The sequence below is a fragment of the Syzygium oleosum genome, unplaced genomic scaffold (assembly GCF_021117445.2).
Source record: "Syzygium oleosum isolate NSW1041296 unplaced genomic scaffold, Sole_v2.1 Sole_v2.11, whole genome shotgun sequence".
In the NCBI taxonomy this organism is placed as follows: domain Eukaryota; kingdom Viridiplantae; phylum Streptophyta; class Magnoliopsida; order Myrtales; family Myrtaceae; genus Syzygium; species Syzygium oleosum.
In genome coordinates this window covers 6,846,670-6,867,778 of record NW_026607495.1, presented here as the reverse complement: position 1 = coordinate 6,867,778, position 21,109 = coordinate 6,846,670, and the positions used below count along the sequence as shown (strand labels likewise).

The following is a 21,109-nucleotide window of genomic DNA, read 5'->3' as shown; positions in this document are numbered from 1 at the left end:
ATTGTGTCCCACCTTCTTCCCTCGCCGCTCGTGTTCCTCCTTTTCCACCTTTTCCAAAATAACCATTTAGTACACAATCATCTCTGGACAACATGTCTACACATCAAACAAAACTACTACTAATTGCACAAAATTGAGCATCATCATCTAAGCATCATTTACGCGTGAAAGAGCTGTTCAGATATCAGAATAAGCTCACATGCAATAACTTCTACCCAGGTTTAACAAAAGGGCAACCGCTTGACCATGAAAGAAAATTCTTTCTATTCCTACTATTGTCATTTACCCTCTAATCTAAGCACGGATCATACAAAATCTTCATCTCTTAGCTTAAAAGATACTCTTTGAAACAAATTTAAATGAAAAAAAGAATCAAGGTATAAAACTGTTGGATACAAATATTCGTTAGGAGCGAGATTGGATTTCGTAAAAACATCTTGGAGTACCGTCTGCTTGTAGAATATATAATGCAAAAACAAATCCAGTAACTTACGTGAGCCAGTCTATGGGATCCAATCTCTGTGAAAGACAATGTACCAATCTACATGTTCTGATGGCAGACTTTTTCTGTCTTTGATCCTTTTGCCTAAACGAATACTTAGGCTTTGAACTTCTAGACAATTCCTCATCCATAGTGGAATCACCTCCAGAAAGAATATCATATACAAACTTTAAATCTAACATAACTTGCAAAGCTCCTTTATTTGATCACTTTAGATCCATTAGCTTCTTCAGTAGAAAGGTAGTTTCCATATATATCAGTCACCTGTATAAGCAAAAACAGTCAGTTAATAAACACCAGATTAAAATAAGCTATAAACATGAAGCAATCACAATAACCACATTAGGACGGTCCACAGAATTGAGTAAATGATAAAAGTCAAAAGACACAACTTGTAAGAAGTTATTCATTATGGGGAAAGTAAGAGGACTTTATGATATCGTAAGACCTAAACCACTATAAATCAGAAAAGGCTCTTTACAGCTTCACAAGGCAATAGTAATCATGACTTTCACAATGCTCTTTACAGCGACCTTGATCAATATTTGCATTTGATCACTGTGGCCAGCAAGGGTCGTCGGAGCTCGCCGGCTATTGTACTCCAATAAGATTTGTTAAGCTTATCCTACTCAGATTGACCTATCGAGCAGTCCACTTAATTTGACATTGGCAGACATGACCCATAAACATGGATTGCCATCTCTATTAGCAGCTAAATGTTTGTTGAGCAAGCTTGATGTTTCATGCATCATGCAGCTTTTGAGCAATTCAGAATCTTTCCCAAGAGAGATCAGAGAAGAACACATTCTGATGATAAGGGATTGTTGCAGGAAGAATTTCTAGTTGAGAAGTTGTGAGGGTAATGCTAAAGTAATAACATAGAAAACTAACTTCTACATCATGCAGTAAAACCGTACCATCTTCTAGTCCCAAGACAACAACTTTGCCATCAGGACGCTAGCATAATGATGTTATACATTTACCTGGAGTACATTAGAGTAGTTAGGAGAATCCAGTCTTGACGACATACAATGAAACGTGCAAAGAAAAGTGAGTTCATAAACAACAACAACAAAAAAATTAATAGATGAAGAGGAAAGATAGAGAACACACATAAATCGAGAAAATGATAATCAAAATTCGTAACGGTACAATATAACTGAGAGGGATATCGGTGGCTTGATATGGTATTTCTTTGGGGTAGTAGGTCATCTAAAGACAGGGAATCTATATCTTTTTGGCAGCCTCCAATCCATTGTCTCAATCCAAAAACGAATCTTGTTGTTCAGCTATGGAACCTCAAAGTGTTGTGGATCCATGAAAGCAAACTTCAGGCGAGGATCACGAGTGTACGAGTATCTACAACTTAGGATCTCAACAGAAACCATTCAAGGATTGGTTCAAGTTCTATAGTGCACTCGACAACATGTTTTTCATATCCAGAAGACAATATGACGTTTGAAGCATTCAGATGTTTCTGGAGAAAAAATACCTCCTCTAAATTTTTCCAGTGAAAATACATAACAAAAATTACCAAGGCTAGGCATCTAATCATAAGCTCTTACGAATTTGAATTACCAAAAGATAATGTCATGTAAGAACTTAACATACTTGGATGCAGCTCCCCCTACCCTCCTAATCTCTTCACCTTCTCCAACTCCTCCCTCCATCCTTGACCAGATTGTATACAAATATGCAGCATAGCTTGAGATATATCCTATTCACAAGTAATTTAAATTTCCAACAATGAACTTGATTAATCAAAATGATGTGACGAAATGTCCCTCTGTAATCAAAAGAAGATAAATGTTAACTTCAAGTAATACAAAATGTGAGAAACTCTCCAGACTAGACTCTACATTTTAGCAATACAAAATGTGAGAAACTTTCCAGCCTATACTAAATCTCTCCTTGTAGGGAACGCTCAATCAGTACAAAGAGAGGAGCCAGAAGAAATATTACATTGTGAGAGTCACCCACAGAAATCTAAGGAAAACTATATAGATGCCTGATGACATTGAGATGGTATTCTGCAGGGGCTAAACCTGCCAATTCCATGTTGGCATCTAGCATTTCTGCATCTCTAGCATAAATGACGTCCCCTCCAATTCGAGTTCTCTATTTTCATGGACACTTTAACTGGCGTACCAAAAAGGGTGACAAGATGGCAAAACAGGAGCATGGGACACTTCCGGTTGGTCTAGATGACCGTCGGTTAAGTTATGGAAAAAATCTTCTGAGGCACCAACCTTGTCTAGAAGTTGACAGGAGTGTGTCGCTGCTGTAAATAAAAGTCCCTCCATTCAACTGATATCAGCTTGGAATTCTTTGCTTGCAACTAAGTCATCTCTAAATTTCCACTCGTATCACCATCATTCACTCTTCTTTTTCGTGTAAAACACCAATTCCTTAAGTTCAACGTTGTCTTCTCGTTTAGACATTCGAGCACTTTACCTCTAGGAAATGCGAAAGTAGTAAAACGAGATAAGGCCAATGACTCAGAGGGCACAACAAGCCATCGTTGAAGACAAGAACACGCTCAATAGTAAAAAAGAGAACTTTCTCGATTCGAAGCAATTACCAGGAGAAAGATTGTCCGCAGCCTCTTGCCAATTGAAGCGATGAAGCACCCAGCTTCCTTGGAGTCCTCCGTGACCATGGCCAGCAAATCCTTCTCCCGATTCCACTCACGCCATCTTCACCTGCCAATCGCAAATCGAGCAAAAACCTCACCAAACCGAGTCGGAACAATGTAATCGGCCACCCATCAGGAGGTTGCAAAAAGAATGCCTGAACGGGAGCCGAGCCTGAGAAGCCAGCGACTTGTCGAACTGGAGCTGAAATGGAAGCGCACGCCCGCGACGCTCCTCCGTCGGTCTCCATTAGCTCAAGAAGCTCCGGGAGCTGCCGCAAACGCAGCGGCCAACCAGCTGCTGGAGCGAACCGCGAGGGAGCGTACGGAAGCGCCGGTGGCAAGTGCGAACTGAGAGGGAGAGGGAGAGCTAGTGAAGGATAGAGCTCGAAAACCCCTAAGCAGAAAGAGAGTAAATAGGCATTGGTGTTTTACAGTCCCAGTGGAGCCTTTGAGAGAATTCGCAGAGAGAGAAATTTGCAGAAATGAGGAACGAACAGGCGGGAGAGAAAATGAGGAAAGAGAGAGAGAGAGAGATTTGACTACAGGAGAGGAGGCGGACATTACTTGATTAACTCCTTAAAAGATGATTGGGGGTAGTATGCGTAATTTCGCATGCGCTTTGAGTCCAAACTCTAATTTTCCATTCTCGCTGCTCATCCCTCTCAGCTCTCGCATAGTCTCACACCTCTCACTTCTTACTCCTAGTCTCACGCAGTCACGCGGAGCCGCCTCCTTCAGTCCCTCTTGCCTCGACACCTCATTCTCGCCTCCCTCTTGCTCGAAGCCATCTCGAGTCTCAACTCTTGCCTCCCTCTCTTGCTCTCGTCTCTTAGTTTGCCTCTCTCAGCTCGCGGACTCTCTGGCCTAATGTCAATGTCCCTCAACCATTCTGCAATACCCTCTGTAAGACACGAACCAATTTTGAACAGAACAATCAGTTCGCCTTCCAAAATCCTCACGTCTCACAAAAAAGTTCAACTCAGCTTCAATCGAGGATGTGGCTTCAATTACCAGCTTCTTCGTCATACCAAACGACCCTCTCAAATGCAACGACAGCAAAAAAGGACTCAGAAATCTCCAATGGGAAACCCTCATCGAGTGCATACCAAAAGCAGCGATCGACCACAATTTCCCTCGAACTTCTCGAACATAGCTTGACGTTTTGCTTCAAACCGCAGCGTTCCTCCAACCTAATACACTCAAGAACAGGACTGCCCTTCAAGATTTCGTGCATCACCACATCTGTGATCTCCGAGCCGCAAATAGACAGGGACTCGAGATTAGTCCAAGAGACACTCCTACTAAATGGGAAGCTAAAGAGTCTCAAATGCAGGTTCACCAACGAATCCAGGGGACTGAGCTCAGGCGCAAAATAGTCGAGAGAAAATTGATGTCGATGTGGAACTTCCTCACCTTAGGCGATGCGTAGAGGATCAAGAGGCTGTCCACGAACGCGGCGTCGTGCCAGGGGAAGAAGAAGATGAGGTCCGGGGCGGCGGCCCAGACGGATCGCCACCGCTTCGACAAGACGCAGGTTCAGGCAATGTGTGCGACGTCGAGGAAGGAGAAGATGTGGCGGATCACCGAGTCAGGCAAGGTGCTGATGTGATCAGCATCGTCGCCTAGGGTTTCGCATCGACGAGAGGAGGGCGACGATGAAGTCTGCAATTGCTTCTTCGCCATGTGGGGTCGACGATTGAACGGAGGAACGGGAAGGAGAGCCTCCAGTTTTAGGGCTCTTTTGCTCGCCTGAACTTTGGCTTCCGGTTTCGATCATAAAAAAAACCTTTGGCTTCCGGTAGTGCGACACGTGTCGCTCGATGGAGGGACAACCATTTTCCCACGCCTTTTAAATGCAGAGCGGCGGCTATACGGTGGATCACAAGTTTGAATCTACGTACATTTTTGGGGACCTCTAATACATGTACGAGGCTACGATGACGGGGCTTGCTTATCTTGGAATGCTTTGTGGACCTGATCAATGGACGATTCGAGCCAGATCTCGCGCTTGAAATTCTTTATCCAAACTCGTCGAAAAAATTTGAAAATCTCCATTTATTTCATTGAACAATCGGGTCTGGATAAGCTCAAGTGGCATCACGCGAGTGAGCTTGAGCCCAAGAAAGAAATTGTTTACCCGAGCCTGCGCCCAATTAAGTCTGCAAGAGTCGACAAAATTATTCGTAACTAACTTCCCTAAGATAATTCTTTAGCGAAAATCATATTCATGATCAAGTATGACATCTCATGAGCTTAAAGATTAAAATAAGTCAAAGATGTGTTAGGAGGCGTCGCGATGGAGCTACGTGGTGAGGGTGCCCTTGCAAAAGTTGGAAGGTTCAGATTTCAAGTAGGTGAAGTTTCTTAATTCGGGCGGAACAGATTGATTCATCTTCCATATTGAAAAACTAGAGGTGCCATAATATTTTGAAAGTGGATAAATATCCGACCAAAAAAAGAAAAGAGAAGTGGATAAATCAAATCCAACCAAATTAAAAAGTGGTATCAATTTCGTTTCCATTTTAATTTTTCTTATGGCAATTTTTCATATTGGTAGGATTTCAATTGAAAAATTGCTAAAAAAATAAATCATAGTTCAAATATAGTCACCATAACAAACAAGGTGACTCCCTAAATTTTTAAGTATTTACGGTTCATATCTAAATCTTGCTTATCACATAATTATCTAAGCCCGTTTTTCTTAAATAGACCGAATCATTCGAACATTTATTCATTTTTCTTAATAAATTAATTTTTTTTTCACAATTTTCACTAGTACTAATAAATAAATTAATTTTACTAATAAGTAAAATAAATTGACCTAATCGAGTGAGTCCACTGTAATATCTCAAACTAAACATTAACCCGCACGGTGCATGAGTCTGGAAATAATTGTATAAATTAGGAGGGAAAATGCTAATCAGTTGGAACATTAAAAGTTTTCCTCATAGGTGAATAACTTTTCTATCATGATACTTCTGTTATCCCCAATTAGAAGATGAAATCCTTCTGAGTATACTTGAATGCTTTTGATATTGTAATCGAATGGGCAACTAAGGGTCAAAAAGTGTCTCTTAAGGTTTATTTGTATTTTTCTTTTCCTGATACATGGGAAAAACTAAAGACAAGACAATCTACCATACCATAAAGTTGAACTATATTGGAAGACTAATTAGGAAGGAAATTAAAATTAGTCCCAGCAGAGGCAAAAAGGCCAACTATCATTAACGCATTAGTTGAAGGAACATGGAGGCTCTTGAGAGGCAACTATGGTAGTTAGCGTACCTTCCCGACGGAAGCATTCAGGAGTCGGCAAACGGTGTTTCTGTCCCTGGTCATCGTAGGAATATCACATTCATGTATATACTGGCGCATATTCCCTTGCATTACAGCAATCACACAGCAAGAAGCAATAAGTGACTGATTATCAAACTGAAAATAGCGAACTCGATATAACCAAGCAACTATATGAAGTGGAAACAGAGTTAAAGAAGCTTCAAAACTAGAATAACTAGTGGAGAGGGGAAGTGTGCTATCTCTACATTGAACCATACGAGCTACATCAATTTTCAGAACAAGTGATTTCCTATCAATCATCTTTTATTTTCCATCTAAAATATCTCATCTTAAAGTGCAAATTACCTGTTCTAGGGAAAGGACATAGGATTTTGAAATTGACTATAGGTAGTTCACCAAGTAAAAACGTTTTGATCAAATCAACATTGACAATTCACAAACTTGTATATAGATCTGAAAAACCTCCCATTAGGAAACAATAGTTAGATCTGGTGATAGGTAGTGGGCCCTAGGAAGTTCATTTGGGAGAGTTTTAACAAGGAATTATAACTATAAGGACTTGTTCCATGTAACTAAAGAGACAACCGATAGGAACCTAAATGGTAATGATTAGAACAATTCTCCTGCACTTGTTTTCTAGACTAATCAAATGTCTGTTGTGAAGTTCATCATGTTCGTTTTATTTTCATGTTGAAACAGTACAAAACCCGAACATGCAGGAAGGTTCAGAGTACCTAAAATTCTAAATCTTCTAATAGTTGCACACCCACAGAGAGAACTATCTACACACAGGCATACACGCTCACAGAACACTTTCCCCAACCGATGGTTGTATAGGCTCTCTCAATCTCCTAAAACACAGCAGAAACTCAAGAGTCTAAAACAAAAGCAGAAAGTCTGTACAGCAGGCTAACCCCGAGAGACACCAAATTCTCCTTTAGGTGCTTCAACTGCAGTATAGGGAGAAGGAGCACTCAGGGCAAACAACAAAAGCTACGGATAATTGTGCGGCATCGAAGTTGGAGGTGTCATCTCTGAAGTGACCAATAGAAAGTGAAATCTAGAACTTTGACAAGAATTAACTTCACCTAGTATAGTTGTTTACTTAACCAGCCCATTACTTCCGGGCAATACTGATCTCTGCCATTAGATCCATTTATTAAGAAAGACTGCTGTATGGAAGCAAGAAAGGAAAGAAGTACTCATTGACTGAATCCGATAGACTATACTGCTATATATTTGATCTGAACGTACAGGAGGCTTACAACATTTCCGATTGGAAAGACACCAAATATATTGAAGCACAAAACCCCATCTATCTCAACTGCAAAGGATATTGAAACGTTGCTTTGAAGAATTTGAGAGCTCTACAAATGAATCTTGACCATCGTCAGTTAAATCAGTTTCTCTGGGTACTAGTCCAGGCATGCGAGGAACTCTTGGAGCTGGAGGGAAGTAACGAGTAGTGTGATCTTCAAATGCCAAAGAGTTGCCAGAAGTGTCCTATGAAAAAATGGATAATTATATTTCCAATTGGAAAAAAAAGAAGATGAAAAAATATAACAAGAGATTAAAGTTAAGGAGTCAACAATCAGCAAATCAACAACTCACAGCTGACACCAAACATAACTTTTCAAAAAAACCTTCCATAGACTCATATTGAAGCTGTTGGACCGTGAAATAAGATTCTAATTTTGAAAAAAGAAATATTTAAGTAAACCAGACTAACATAACTACTTAACCGCAAACAAAGCATTAGATACAACATGAAAGGTATGAACAATAAAATATTGTCTGTTAAGAATCAAGATCGAGAAGTTATATTAACTTTTTCAACTTGAAAGATGCATACACTATTCACTTGGGCATCCTCCTCCCAATTGAGACACACCACAGCTGCTGCATGGGACTTCAAGCTTCTTAACAGTTTTCCATTCTGCTTAATATTTATACCGTGTTAAAAATAAATGTACCACAGTATGTATAACTGCTGCAAGCACTGGCATATAAAAAGCAGCACACTGCATATCCATGGTTCCATAACGACAGCTAGATTGGTGAGATAACTTTCACGTGTAAAAATAAGCTCCTCAGAGCAAAACTTAATCCATGAAGTGGACAATGATTAGTAAATTTGTAGAAATCGCAAAGAAACTTTATTGCAGCAGCATCAACCAAGTTCTGAGCAATTGTACCCATGACCAAACAGCTATAGCTTAATGACATAACCGGTTATCTACGAACTTTTCCCCCACAAGCATAATTGAGGCACATACAAATTCTCTCATTTAGGAGTCACCCAAATTATTACCTTCCTAATTTGACTGAACTGGACATATGGAACTTTGAAAGAAACTATTAATTTGATGAAAATGAGCATGTCATGGATGACTGCTTCTATATGACACCATCCACTTAGACTATAGATCCTCACAATGAGCTCAACACCAGTAAACACTACTTTAATTCGTCATTGACATTCAAAACATTTTAGATCATCGATGACAACATCTGCAACAAGGTGACAATTATTTGTCCTACATGAGAATGCAATTGAGCACATCAATCAGATTCAAGTCCGACGACATTGAAATGGTATTCTGCAGGGCTTATTAAACCAGAAATAATATTACGTCGTGAGAGTCACCAACAGAAATCGAAGGAAAACTATATAGATGCCTGATGACATTGTGATGGTATTCTGCAGGGGTTAAACCAACCAACTCCATGTGGGTAGCAAGCATTTCTGCATCTAACATAGCTAGTCTATCCATCATAAATGACATCCCCTCCGATTTGAGTTCTATATCTTCATGGACACTTTAACTGGTGTACCAAAAAAAGCAACAAGATGGCAATACAGGAGTAGGGTACACTTGCGGTTGGTCCAGATGACTGCCAGTAAGGTTATGGGAATCTCCTAAGGCACCAATCTCGTCTAGAAGTTGATAGGAATCTATCGCGCCTGTAAATAAACATCCCTTCATTCAACTAATATCAACTTGGGATTCGTTACTTACAACTATGTCATATCCAAATTTTCACTCTCATTACCATTTCATTCACTCTTCATTTGTGTGTAAAACACCAACTTCTCAGTTCGACGTCGTGTTCTCAATCAGACTTTCGAGCACTTTACCTCTCAATATTCACCAACTCTCCATCAAACGCAATTTGAGCTAGATTGGCAATTGAAATGGTTTATTTGGGGAGAAGGAGCGTAACACATCTAGGAAAAGCAGAAGGAGATAAAGCCAATGACTCAAAGGGGCACACCAGCCTCTTGCCAATCGAAGCGACGAAGCACCCCCACCTTCCTTGGAGTCCCTTCGTGCGACCATGGCCAGCAAATCCTTCTCCGAGTTCCACTCACGACATCTTCACCCGCCCGCCAACCGGAAGAAATTGAGCAACAGCCTCAGCAACAACCGAATCGGAAAACAATCGAATCGACCCGCCCATCAGGAAGAGAGCGGGTTTTGTCGAACCTGAACCTGAAACGGAAGCACTCGCCGGCGACCCTTCTTCGTCGGTCTCCATCGCTAGAGAGCTCCGCCAAGCAGACGGAAACCGCAGCCACCATCTCTCGTGAAAAAGCGCACAGCTTTCTCAAGCTCCCAACAAATGTACTGTTATCTTCTCTTAAGAAGTAAGGACATGTTTCGTTTCACATTGGAATATGAATCTTTTGAATTAATAATAGGTTAATTCTTATAATCACCACCAAATGCGGAAAGGCAAACGCTGACCCTATTCCTCTTCCCGTTTCGTTCATTTCTCCGTTTCGTTTCGAACTTTCGTACCTTCCGTTTCCCCGTACCAAATGGGTCGTGAATTCTTTTGGAACGTGCTTGATCGTCTGCCGATCAGTTTCGAAAGCACCGGACTTTGTTATAATCTTCGTTATTCCAATGGAAGAAAGTTCCGATCGATGGTCAATAATCTTTGGAAAGTACCTAATAGTTTGTTCCTTGAAATTCGTTACGAGGATGATGGAGATCAAGAAGTTTCTTTTTACCCTTGTCTCCTTTATGCTAAGCCAAATGAAGATTGACGAGATGGGATGTGTTGTGCTGCCAATACGTCATCGTCTATCTTGTCTTCATTCATTTTTTTTTTGCATTGCTTATACCTGATATGAACTTTTGATAATTGCTCTCCAAAATTATTCAGAAATACAATGGCAAAAATTCTCAAAAGGAAAAAAAGTAAAAAAAAACTTCAAACAGACCAGCATGGTCACGCGAAAAAGAAAAAGAAGATGAAAAAATGAACGAGAAAAGAAGCGCATTTGATAATCGTGAAGTTTATTCGTATGGTCGCTTAAAGGCCTGCCACGTCAGACTCATGGGACATCACATTGATGCTAATGTGATGGTGGATTAGTTATTGAAATGTAATTTGGAAAAAAAGCAATGTGATCATCCTCATTTACTTTTGAATTAAAAAAACATATGCTAACGAATTATTCAAAATTGGCATCTTACAAGAGTGAACATTCACGCATGCTTAAATGTCGAGACGACAGGCCGAAGCTCGAACTTGACCAAACCATTTGCTGTCACCACCCAAGCTCCAAACAGTCAGCCGGATAAAAATACTCGACCATGTCGTTTGCCACCACCACCCAAAATCCACCCCCTTACCGCACGCCATTTTTTTTTCTTATTTTCCAATTTGTGATGATTTATTATCGTACGGAATTATTCCCTAGTCGAGCGGCAAACGCTCTCCGTGTCCATGCCTACTGAGCCGGATATGGACCGACCCTACACCAGCTGCCTTTTCTTTGGTCTTCTGGTAAGTTATTCTGAAGGCACAATATGCATTTGCACCGGTCGACAACGGGCAGAGTCGCAAACAATGTAAACAAGATTCCGGTGTAATAAAATTTAGGATGAACTTCCTCATACTACAAATGGGCTGAATTTGAAATAAAAGACAATTTGCTCGCCTGAAGGCACCAATTACCAATCAAAAGCTTGGTTGCATTCTGAGGCCTCTGAGGCAGTCCCTTAACCAGGCTGCAATACCTCTGCAAGACTCGAACCAATTTCGGACAGAACATTCAATTTGCTTTCCAAAATCCGCACGTCTCCAAAAAGAAAAAAAAGAGTAGTTCGACTCAGCTTTAATCAAGGTTGAGGCTTCAATTACCTGCTGCCTCATCATACCAAACGACCCACTCAACTGCAACGGCAGCAAAAGAGGACTCGAAAGCTCCAATGGGAAACCTTCATCAAGTGCAAACCAAACGCAGAAAGTGATTACAATTTCCCTCAAAGTTCTCCAACAAAGCTTAATGTTTTGCTTCAAACCGAGGCATTCTTCTAACACCCTTCAAGGTTTCATGCATCACCTCATCGGTGACCCCCGAGCAGCTGATGGACAGCGACTTAAGATTACTCTGAGCGATACTCCCACTACACGAGAAGCTACAGGGCCTTAAATGCAGATTCACCAAGGAAGAGCATCCGTGAAGGAGCAGTGGAACCGCGCTTGCACGGCCTCGTATCCACGTTGACAGAAAGATCCTCAGGGATGGCGGTGGACAGCAAAATGAAGCCACGGGCTGAGAATAGGCATCCAATAGGCGAGAAATTCAAGGTCGATTGAGAACTTCCTGACACTAGGCGACGCGTACAGAGGATCAAGACGCTGTCCACGAACGGGGTGTCGTGCCAGGGGAAGGGAGAAGACGAGGTCAGCGACATGTGTCACTCGCTGGAGAGACAACCTGCAATTTTCCCACGCATTTTGAAAGCGAGTGGCAACCTTACGTTGTTGGATCACAAGTTTGAATCCTCATACGTATTCATGAGGCGGGCGACGATGATAAGAGGGCTTGCTCATGTTGAAATACCATGTTGAAATACCGAGTAAATTCATTGAAGACGTGAAGATTTGAGAGGGCAATGAATAAAGGAGGATTTAATTTTAGAGTAAATTCAGCTAAAGTTCACAAAAAGCTATCATCACGATAAATAATAAAAATAAGAAGAGAAGTGTCACATATGCACATGTTACATTCACACATTCTTTCTCCTCGAGATTGGCAATAATTTGAAGAGAAAGAATAACGCAATGAAGCAATTTTAGATTCTTGAATGTTTATACATCATTAAGTTAAAAAGACTACATGATACTCTTTCCATTCTCATCCTGTTCCATCCACATTCCTGGCCAATGACCCATGTACACGTACACGCCTAAGGTACACTGCGACCTTTTTCCACAACACTTCTAGGTCCGCGTAAACGTACACGCCTCAGGCCATGTTTCTTGCCCGCGTAAACGTACACGCCTCAGGCTCAACATCTGCCACCTACTGCACAACCCGCGTAGAAGTTCACGCCTCAGGCTGGCAGTCTTCCGGTAATACCGGGCATCGTCCCGCGTTACAGTACACGCCTCAGGACGGCACAACTTTCCACAAGCTTTCATGCCATGCCACACACCATTCCTTTCTTACTCACGCACACACTTAGCACGCATTTACTACGATCAATTGGCCAATTACACGCGGCCCACACACGCATTATTTAACTCATAATTCATGCTCACTCAGCATAGGACATGGCAATATCAATAATTAATTTAATCTAACTCACGTGTACACCCAACAGGCATATACAATCGCTCAATTGCACAACAACCTACTCAATTCAATCAATAATATTTATTTATAAATAAATGTGCATCCAACACGTAAATTCCCATTTTTCTCCAACCAAATGGCGTCGGATTAATTCCGATCCTTCACGGGACTTTCTCGCCATAATTTCTAGGTTCCAAAAATTCAACTTGCGTCCCAATCGGACCATCACAGCCCCATGAACAGTAATCCACAGTTAGTGAATAATGATTCGCAGCATATGAACAGTAATTCACAGCCCCCATTTTTCTGAATTTCCAATAAATATTACCCGAATTAATTCTTAAGGTCCGCCATAAAATTTCCACTCCCTATCCATGTAATTCCGCACCTAATTTCATATTGATTTTGTCCGAAATTACCCGTCGATACCCGAAGTCCTAAATTAGGTTTAGGCGCGACTTACCCGCGTTCTAGACTTCCTCGGCTAGAACGGAAAGCGGCGGTACTTAATCGGGGACGGCGGCGACGACGTGCGGCTCCCGGGTGGCGGCAATCGGCTTGGGTGTCAACGGCGGGGCTTGGGCATGACCGGCAAGGCTCACGGCCAAGAGAGGGGATGAGAGAAAGAGAGAGAGATGGCGGCGAGCGGCGTGGGGTGGTGACCGGCGGGCGTACGGACGGCGGCGTGGCGCGGCGGCGATGGCGATCCGTCCGGCGAGGCGTCCGGCGAGAGAGAGAGAGAGAGAGAGAGAGAGAGAGAGAGAGAGAGAGAGAGAGAGAGAGAGAGAGGGAGAGAGAGAGAGAGAGAGTCAAAGGCTTAAAAAAATTAATTTTGACCACTTTTTGACAAATTACCAAAATACCCTCCTCTAATCTTTTTTATCCAACGGTCGAGATTCGATCTAATCTTAAAATCAATGGCCCAGATCGAATCTTACTTAAAAATATCCAAGGGTAATTATGTCAAATCCAACTTAGGGCCTAAAATGACCAAAATGCCCTTGTCCAACAAAACTAACCCTTTATTAACTTATAGGGGTATTTTGGTCACTTTCTCATTTTCTTGCCGAAATTGAATTTTTCTGAAGGATTCGGGCGCACCAAAAATTCACACGTGTCACGTGCAACGTCGTCCTAATGTTCCGACGTGATTTCCTAATTTTCCGGTGTCCAATTTGGGCAAAAATTTCATAATTAAATTCTATTAAACGCAACTCGAGTGTTTCTCGAGCTAACGGGCGGCTTGCTGGGGAAATTTGTGGAATCGACTCATGACTGATACTGAATCGAGTCACGTGCAAGTCCGTTCGGTGCGTGACGACCTCGGTTGTCATTAAAATCGCGAAGATCAATCACTTGATCCGAGGGGTACGATCGTTCGGTATAGTTTCGGAATTATTCGTCACGTTGTTTCGTGGTCCTACGGAATCACCCGTGATCCACTATTAGGACAGTGGCGAACTGACCCTTAACTATCCTTGGATCGGCCAACGGTGGCTCAAAATATCACTTACGCGATTTAATGGTCGAAATCCATTCACGATCAAATTTCCTTTGGCCGCGCGAATTTAATTCCTCCTAATAGCCTTTCCCTAATGGTTAGCATTCCCAGGAATGATCAGTTCCAGGCGAGAACTTACTGCGAGCACATTTCATAAAACTCAGTTATTTCATAATTTCCAATTGGCGGAAATTTTGGAATGTCACACATGAAAGCTTACTTCAGGCGAGGATTACAAGTGTAACTTAAGATCTTATCAGACACCATTCAGGATTGGCTCAAGTACTATATTGCACTCAAGACATTCTCCATATCTAGAAGACAATATGACGAGCGAAGCATTCAGATGTTTCTGGAGAAAAAAATCTCCTCTATAAATTTTTCCAGTGAGAATAGACAGCAAGGACTACCAAGGCTAGGCATCTAATCCTAAGCTCTTACGAATTTGAATTAGCAACAGATTCATATAGGAACTTAACATACTTGGATGCAACTCCCCTTACCCTCCTAGTCTCTTTGCTCTCTCCAATTCCTCCCTCTGTCCCTCCCGACCAGATTGTCATACAAGTACGCAGCATAGCTCGATTTATATCCTATTCAAAAGTCAAACTCCCACCAGCGAACTTGATTAATCAAAATGATGTGACAAAATGCCCCTCTGTAATGAAAAGAAGATAAATTAAACTTCAAGTAATACAAAATGTGAGAAACTTTCCGCCTATAATCTATATTTCAATATCCACTAAATCTCTCCTTGTAGGGCATGCTCATTCATTAAAAGAATGCTCAATCAGTAAAAGAATCGGAGCCAGCAGTAAAATTTCAATGTGAGAGTCACCATCAGAAATCTAAGATCTTTTTAGATGCCTGATGAACATTTAGATGGTATTCTGCAGGGGCTAAACTTGCGAACTCCAAGTGGGCATCAAGCATTTCTGCATCTGACATAGCTAGTCTATCTAGCATAAATGGCATCCCCTCCTATTCATGTTAATTATGTCATGGACACTTTAACTGGTGTACGAAGAAGGGCAACAAGATGGCCATACAGGAGTATGGTACACTGTACGTCGATGTAGATGACTGTCGGCTAGGTTATGGAAAAGGAAGCGTAGCACATACAGGAAAAGCTACAGAAGTAGAACGAGATAAGGCCAATGACTCAAAGGGCACACACCAAGCCATCGTTGAGAAGCCGACACACTGAATAAAAAAAAAAAGAGAACTTTCTCGAGTCGAAGCAATTACCAGGAGAGATTGTCCACATCCTCTGCCAATCGAAGCGACGAAGCACCCACCTTCGTGACCAAGGCCAGCAAATCCATCGCCGGATTCCACTCACGCCATCTTCACCCGCCCGCCAACCGGAAGAAATCGAGCAACAGCCTCACCCAAAACCGAATCGAACGGGAGCAGAGCCGAACCTGAGAAGCCAAAAGCGCGGCGTTTGTGGAACTTGAAGCTGAAACGGAAGCGCACACGCCGGCAGCCCCCCTTCGTCGGTCTCCCATTGCTAGAGCCTAGAATGCTCCGCCAAGCATAGCAAGCCAAAAACCGCAGCCACCAGCTCTGCTTGAACAAATCGCCAGGGAGCGTACAGAAGCGTCGGAAGGAAATGCGAACCGATAGAAAGAGTAGCTTGTGAAGGATATATAAAGCTCAACACCAATGGAGGAAAAGGTCGACCGGGCCGATAGAGAGGGGTTGTGAAGGATGCTGAATCCTCGTTCTTGTTAGTCTTACTAGTCCTTCACACGGCGCTCCCTTGCTCGGATTTAAGCGCGTTTCATCTCAAAGATTAGCCGGTCAAATAAGCATCATTTTGAAGTTTTTAGCCAAAATGAAAGTTATATCGTAACTTTTTGTCGATTTGTCCTAAATCTATTGAAGAAAATGGCACACCTTCAACCTCTGTCGCAAGTGATAGAACCTAAGCACATCCAACAATGAAGCGGCAACGTATAAGAATAAGATAATTTACTCTTCTTTCCAAATACAGTTTACAAAAAACCCAGCAAGTTTATGTTCGAGAACTATTTCGTATTCCACCTAAATGACGGACTGAGTGATGCGAGAGCTTTCGGGTGTTCAAATAACAGAGTTTATTTATTCATTCTATTTTAATTAACAATTTGCTATGATATGTTGGAATCATGATTTTGCGCTCCTGAGTAGGATATAGACTGGCCCTACACCAGCTGCTTTTTCTTTGGTCTTTCGGTAGTTATTCTGAAGGCACAATATTCATTTGCTCCGGTCGACATCGGGCGGAGCAGCAGACAATGTAAACCAGATTCCGGTGTAATAAAATTTAGGACGAACTTCCTCAAATCCGAATGGGCTAAATCTGCAATAAAAAAAACAATTTGCTCGCCTGAAGGCACCAATTACCTATCAAAAGCTTGGTTGCATTCTGTGGCCTCTGAAGCAGTCCCTCAACCAGGCTGCAATACCCTCTGCATGCCTCGAACCAATTTCGAGCAGAACAATCAATTTGCCTTCCAAAATCCTCACGTCTAAAAAAAAAGTAGTTCAACTCAGCTTTAATCAAGAATGAGGGCTTCAATTATGTGACATTCCGAAATTTCCACCGATTGGAATTTATTGAATAATTGAGTTTTATGAGATGTGCTCGCGGTAAATTCTCGCCCGGAACTGATCATTCCTGGGAATGCTAACCATTAGGGAAAGGCTGTTAGGGGGAATTAAATTTGCGCGGCTAAAGGAAATTCGATCATGAATGGATTTCGACCATTAAATCGCGTAAGTGATATTTTGAGCCACTGTTGGCCGATCCAAGGATAGCTAGGGATCAGTTCGCCACTGTCCTAGTAGTGGATCGCGGGTGATTCCGCTGGACCACGAAACGACTTGACGAATGATTCCGAAATTATACCGAACGATCGTACCCCTCGGATCAAGTGATTGATCTTCGCGATTTTTATGACAACCGAGATAGTCACGCACCGAACGGACTTGCACGTGACTCGATTCAGTATCAGTCATGAGTCGATTCTGCGAATTTCCCTAGCAAGCAGCCCGTTAGCTCGAGAAACGCTCGAGTTGCGTTTAATAGAATTTAATTATGGAATTTTTGCCCAAATTGGACACCGGAAAATTAGGAAGTCACGCCGGAACGTTAGGACGACGTTGCACGTGACACGTGTGAATTTTTGGTGCGCTCAATTCCTTCGGAAAAATTCGATTTGGACAAGAAACGGAGAAAGTGACCAAAATACCCCTAGGATTTATAAAAGGGCAAGCTTTAAGGGTAAAGGGCATTTTGATAATTTTGCCCTTGGATATTTTGGAAATTTCAAGAATACTCTTGGATATTTTTGTGCAAGAATCGATCTCGGCCGTCGGATCAAGATAAGATCGAATCGGAACCGTTGGATTAGATTTGTGAGACAAGGGTATTATGGTCATTTCCACCATTGGTCAAAATACACTATTTAGTCCAAGACACTTTTCTCTCTCTTCTTTCTCCCCTCTCCATCGTGAAGACTCCCTCCCCCATTTGGTTCTCTTTTTTTTTCCTTGCCGTGAGCTCCATTTGGCCGTTCCTCCCTCCACCGCCGACACCGCCGCTCGCCACCACCACCCGGACCGCCCTCAAGCCGCCGTACCGCACCACCACCAGCCCTTGAAGCCACCGTCTCTCACCCCCTCTCTCTTTTTCTCTCTCCACCGTGAGCTAAGACCCACGGCCGAGCAAGCCCCACGCCGCCGCCGGACCGCCGCCGCCCAAGCCGGAGGCCGCCGTGAGTCGTACGCCGTCGCCATAGAGTGCCGCTGCTTTCCGTTCTAGCCGTTTTAGGCTAGAACGCGGTAAGTCATACTCTAATCCCGATTTAGGATTTTGGGTATCGCCGAACAATTTGATTTTGGGTGAAATTGGACTTGTGCGGGTGCGACATGTTGGGGCTTTAGACCGGGAATGTATGGCGGGCCTTAAGGAATTAATTTGGAATTTTTGGAGGACGATTTGAGGGAATTTTAAGCTAAGAATTACTGTTCACGAGCTGTGATTCACTGTTCACGAAGCTGTGATTCACTGTTTACGAAGCTGTGATGCTCGGTTCGGGATGCAAGTTGGATTTTTAGAACTGGTATTTAATGGCGAGAAAGTCCCATGAAGGATCGGAATCAATTTGGCGTCGTTTGGTGGGAGAAAAATAGAAATTTATGTGTTTTACGTGTGTTTTAATTATAATTGAGTTGTGGTGGTAGAATTGTGTGTGCATTTGTGCTATGGGCTGGAGTAAATATGTTTGATTCGTGCACGTTTGGGTTCAATTGAAATGATTGTTCAATTGACCATGTGATATGCTGAGTTAGCCAACGCGGGTAAGTCGCGTCTAAACCTAATTTAGGATTTCGGGTATCGACGGGTAATTTTCGGACAAAATCAGTATGGAATTAGGTGCGGAATTGTATGAATAGGGAGTGGAAATTTTATGGCGGGCCTTAGGAATTAATTCGGGTAATATTTATTGGAAATTCAGAAAAATGGGGGCTGCGAATTACTGTTCATATGCTGCGAATCACTGTTCACAAGCTGTGGATTACTGTTCACGGGGCTGTGATGGTCCGATCAAGACGCAAGTTGAATTTTTGGAACCTAGAAATTATGGCGAGAAAGTCCCGTGAAGGATCGGAATTAATCCGACGCCATTTGGGTGGAGAAAAATGGAAATTATCGTGTTGGATGTATATTTAAATTATTAGTAAATTGTGGTAATTAAGTTGAGTATACTGTTGTGCAATTAAGTGACTGAATATGCTTGTTTGGTGCACACGTGAGCTAAATTGAATTATTTATTGACATTGGTCGTGTAAATTGTTGAGTGAGCATGTTTTGTGTGTGAAATGATGTGTGCACGGACCTCGTATGTTGGGCCAGTTGCGTGTGGTAAACGTGTGTTGAGCATGGACTTGAGTAGAAGGGAAATTGCGGTGTGGCAAGGGATTGTGAAAAGTATGTGAAAGGGTGAAAGTGCGAGGTTGGGATCGGGCCGAGTATCATAAACTCAGGCAACGATCACGTAGGTCTGATGCATTTGGCACAGACTGAGGCTTGAAAAAGCAAATACGAGAGTCGGTCCGAGGCACGATCAGCTCGGGTGAGACCGGGATTTGACCGAGGCATCTTCAGCTCGGGTTTCAATCATGTAGGCCTGTCGCATTTGGCGCGGGCTGAGTTGGGATCGGGCCTGAGGCGCGTGATGCTCAAGTTGCGATTGGGGCCTGAGGCGTGAACGAGTACGCGGGCCGGAAGTGTGGTGATGAACGATCGCAGTGTACCTAAGGCGTGTATGTGTACGTGGGTCACTGGCGAGGAATGTGGATGGAACAGGATGAGAATGGAAAGAGTGCATGACATGAAAATTTTGCATGCTTGTGATTGTATTAAAGTGCCTGCTATGTGATTATGTGATGTGTGTGTTTGAGTGTTTTGCGGAATTGTCTGGAGGTACATGATAGCCTAGGTTGGGTTTAGGGGTGTACTTAATGAGAAGTGTCTCACGGTTGTTTTCAACCAAATATTTCAGAACCCAAACCTGAGTCATGAATCCTCCATCACCACCACCCCCAGTACGTTTTGGAGTTCCAGTGCATATAGAGTATGAGACAACTGAGTTTCAAATGGGAGACGGGATGATGTGGAGTTAGATTCTGAGTGGACGCCAAGCAAGGGGTGTTAAAGGTTGTTACGGGTTGGATGGTAGGTCATCGGTTTTTGTTCTTACTCTTGAAGGGTTCGTAATGTGTGCACTGGTAAACTAAGGTTTGTATTTTGTAAATATGGTGGTACAAGTTTGACCGAGTAATGAAAATGTATATATTCTCCCAATGTTTCCCCAGTTAAATTTTTGTTCGGGTGTTTTATGGTTTCCGTGTGCGCAATTAAATCTCTGATGTTTAGATGAGGTCGGCGACAACCTGGGACGTCGCAACTGATCGACCGGAGGCGGGATGTCGCGGGCTCGACGGGAGCTCGGGGCGTGACAAATTACCAGCTGCCTCATCATACCAAACGACCCACTCAAATGCAACAGCAGCAAAAGAGGTCTCGAAATGTCCAATGGTAAACCCTCATCAAGTGCATACCAAATGCAGAAACTGACCACAATTTCTCTTATAGTTCTCCAACAAAGTTTGATGTTTTGCTTCAAACCACGGCATTCTTCTGACACCCTTCAAGGTCTCGTGCATCACCTCATCAGTGACCTCCGAGCAGCAGATGGACAGGGACTTCAGATTACTCCGAGTGATACTCCCACTATACGAGAGGCTACAGGGCCTTAAATGCAGATTTACCAACGAAGGGCATCCGCAAAGGAGCAGTGGAACCGCGATCGCACGGCCTCGTATCCACATCGACAGAAAGACCCTCAGGGAAGGCGGTGGACAGCAAAATGAAGCCACGGGCTGAGAATAGGCATCCAATAGTCGAGGAATTCAATGTCGATGCGAAAATTTCCTGACATTAGGCGACGCATGGAGAGGATCAAGACACTGTCCACGAACGGGGTGTCGTGCCAGGGGAAGGGAGAACACGAGGTCAGGGAC

General features: G+C 42.8%; 1 protein-coding gene and 1 long non-coding RNA gene across 2 annotated transcripts in view; both read right to left on the bottom strand.

The window, feature by feature from the left end:
- Window positions 1-580: 580 nt before the first annotated feature.
- LOC115687924 (disease resistance protein L6-like) overlaps window positions 581-21,109 on the bottom strand; it is a 54,174-nt gene continuing 33,645 nt past the window's right edge. The window contains exon 9 of the mRNA XM_056315901.1: window positions 581-766. Coding sequence (XP_056171876.1) covers window positions 763-766 — 4 coding nt within the window. The 3' untranslated portion in view covers window positions 581-762. The remainder of the gene's footprint in view (window positions 767-21,109) is intronic.
- LOC130139281 (uncharacterized) lies at window positions 7,612-9,706 on the bottom strand. The gene is made up of 2 exons (XR_008817524.1): window positions 8,287-9,706; window positions 7,612-7,937 (listed from the first exon to the last, which is right to left on the bottom strand). It is a non-coding gene; the product is annotated as an uncharacterized LOC130139281 (long non-coding RNA).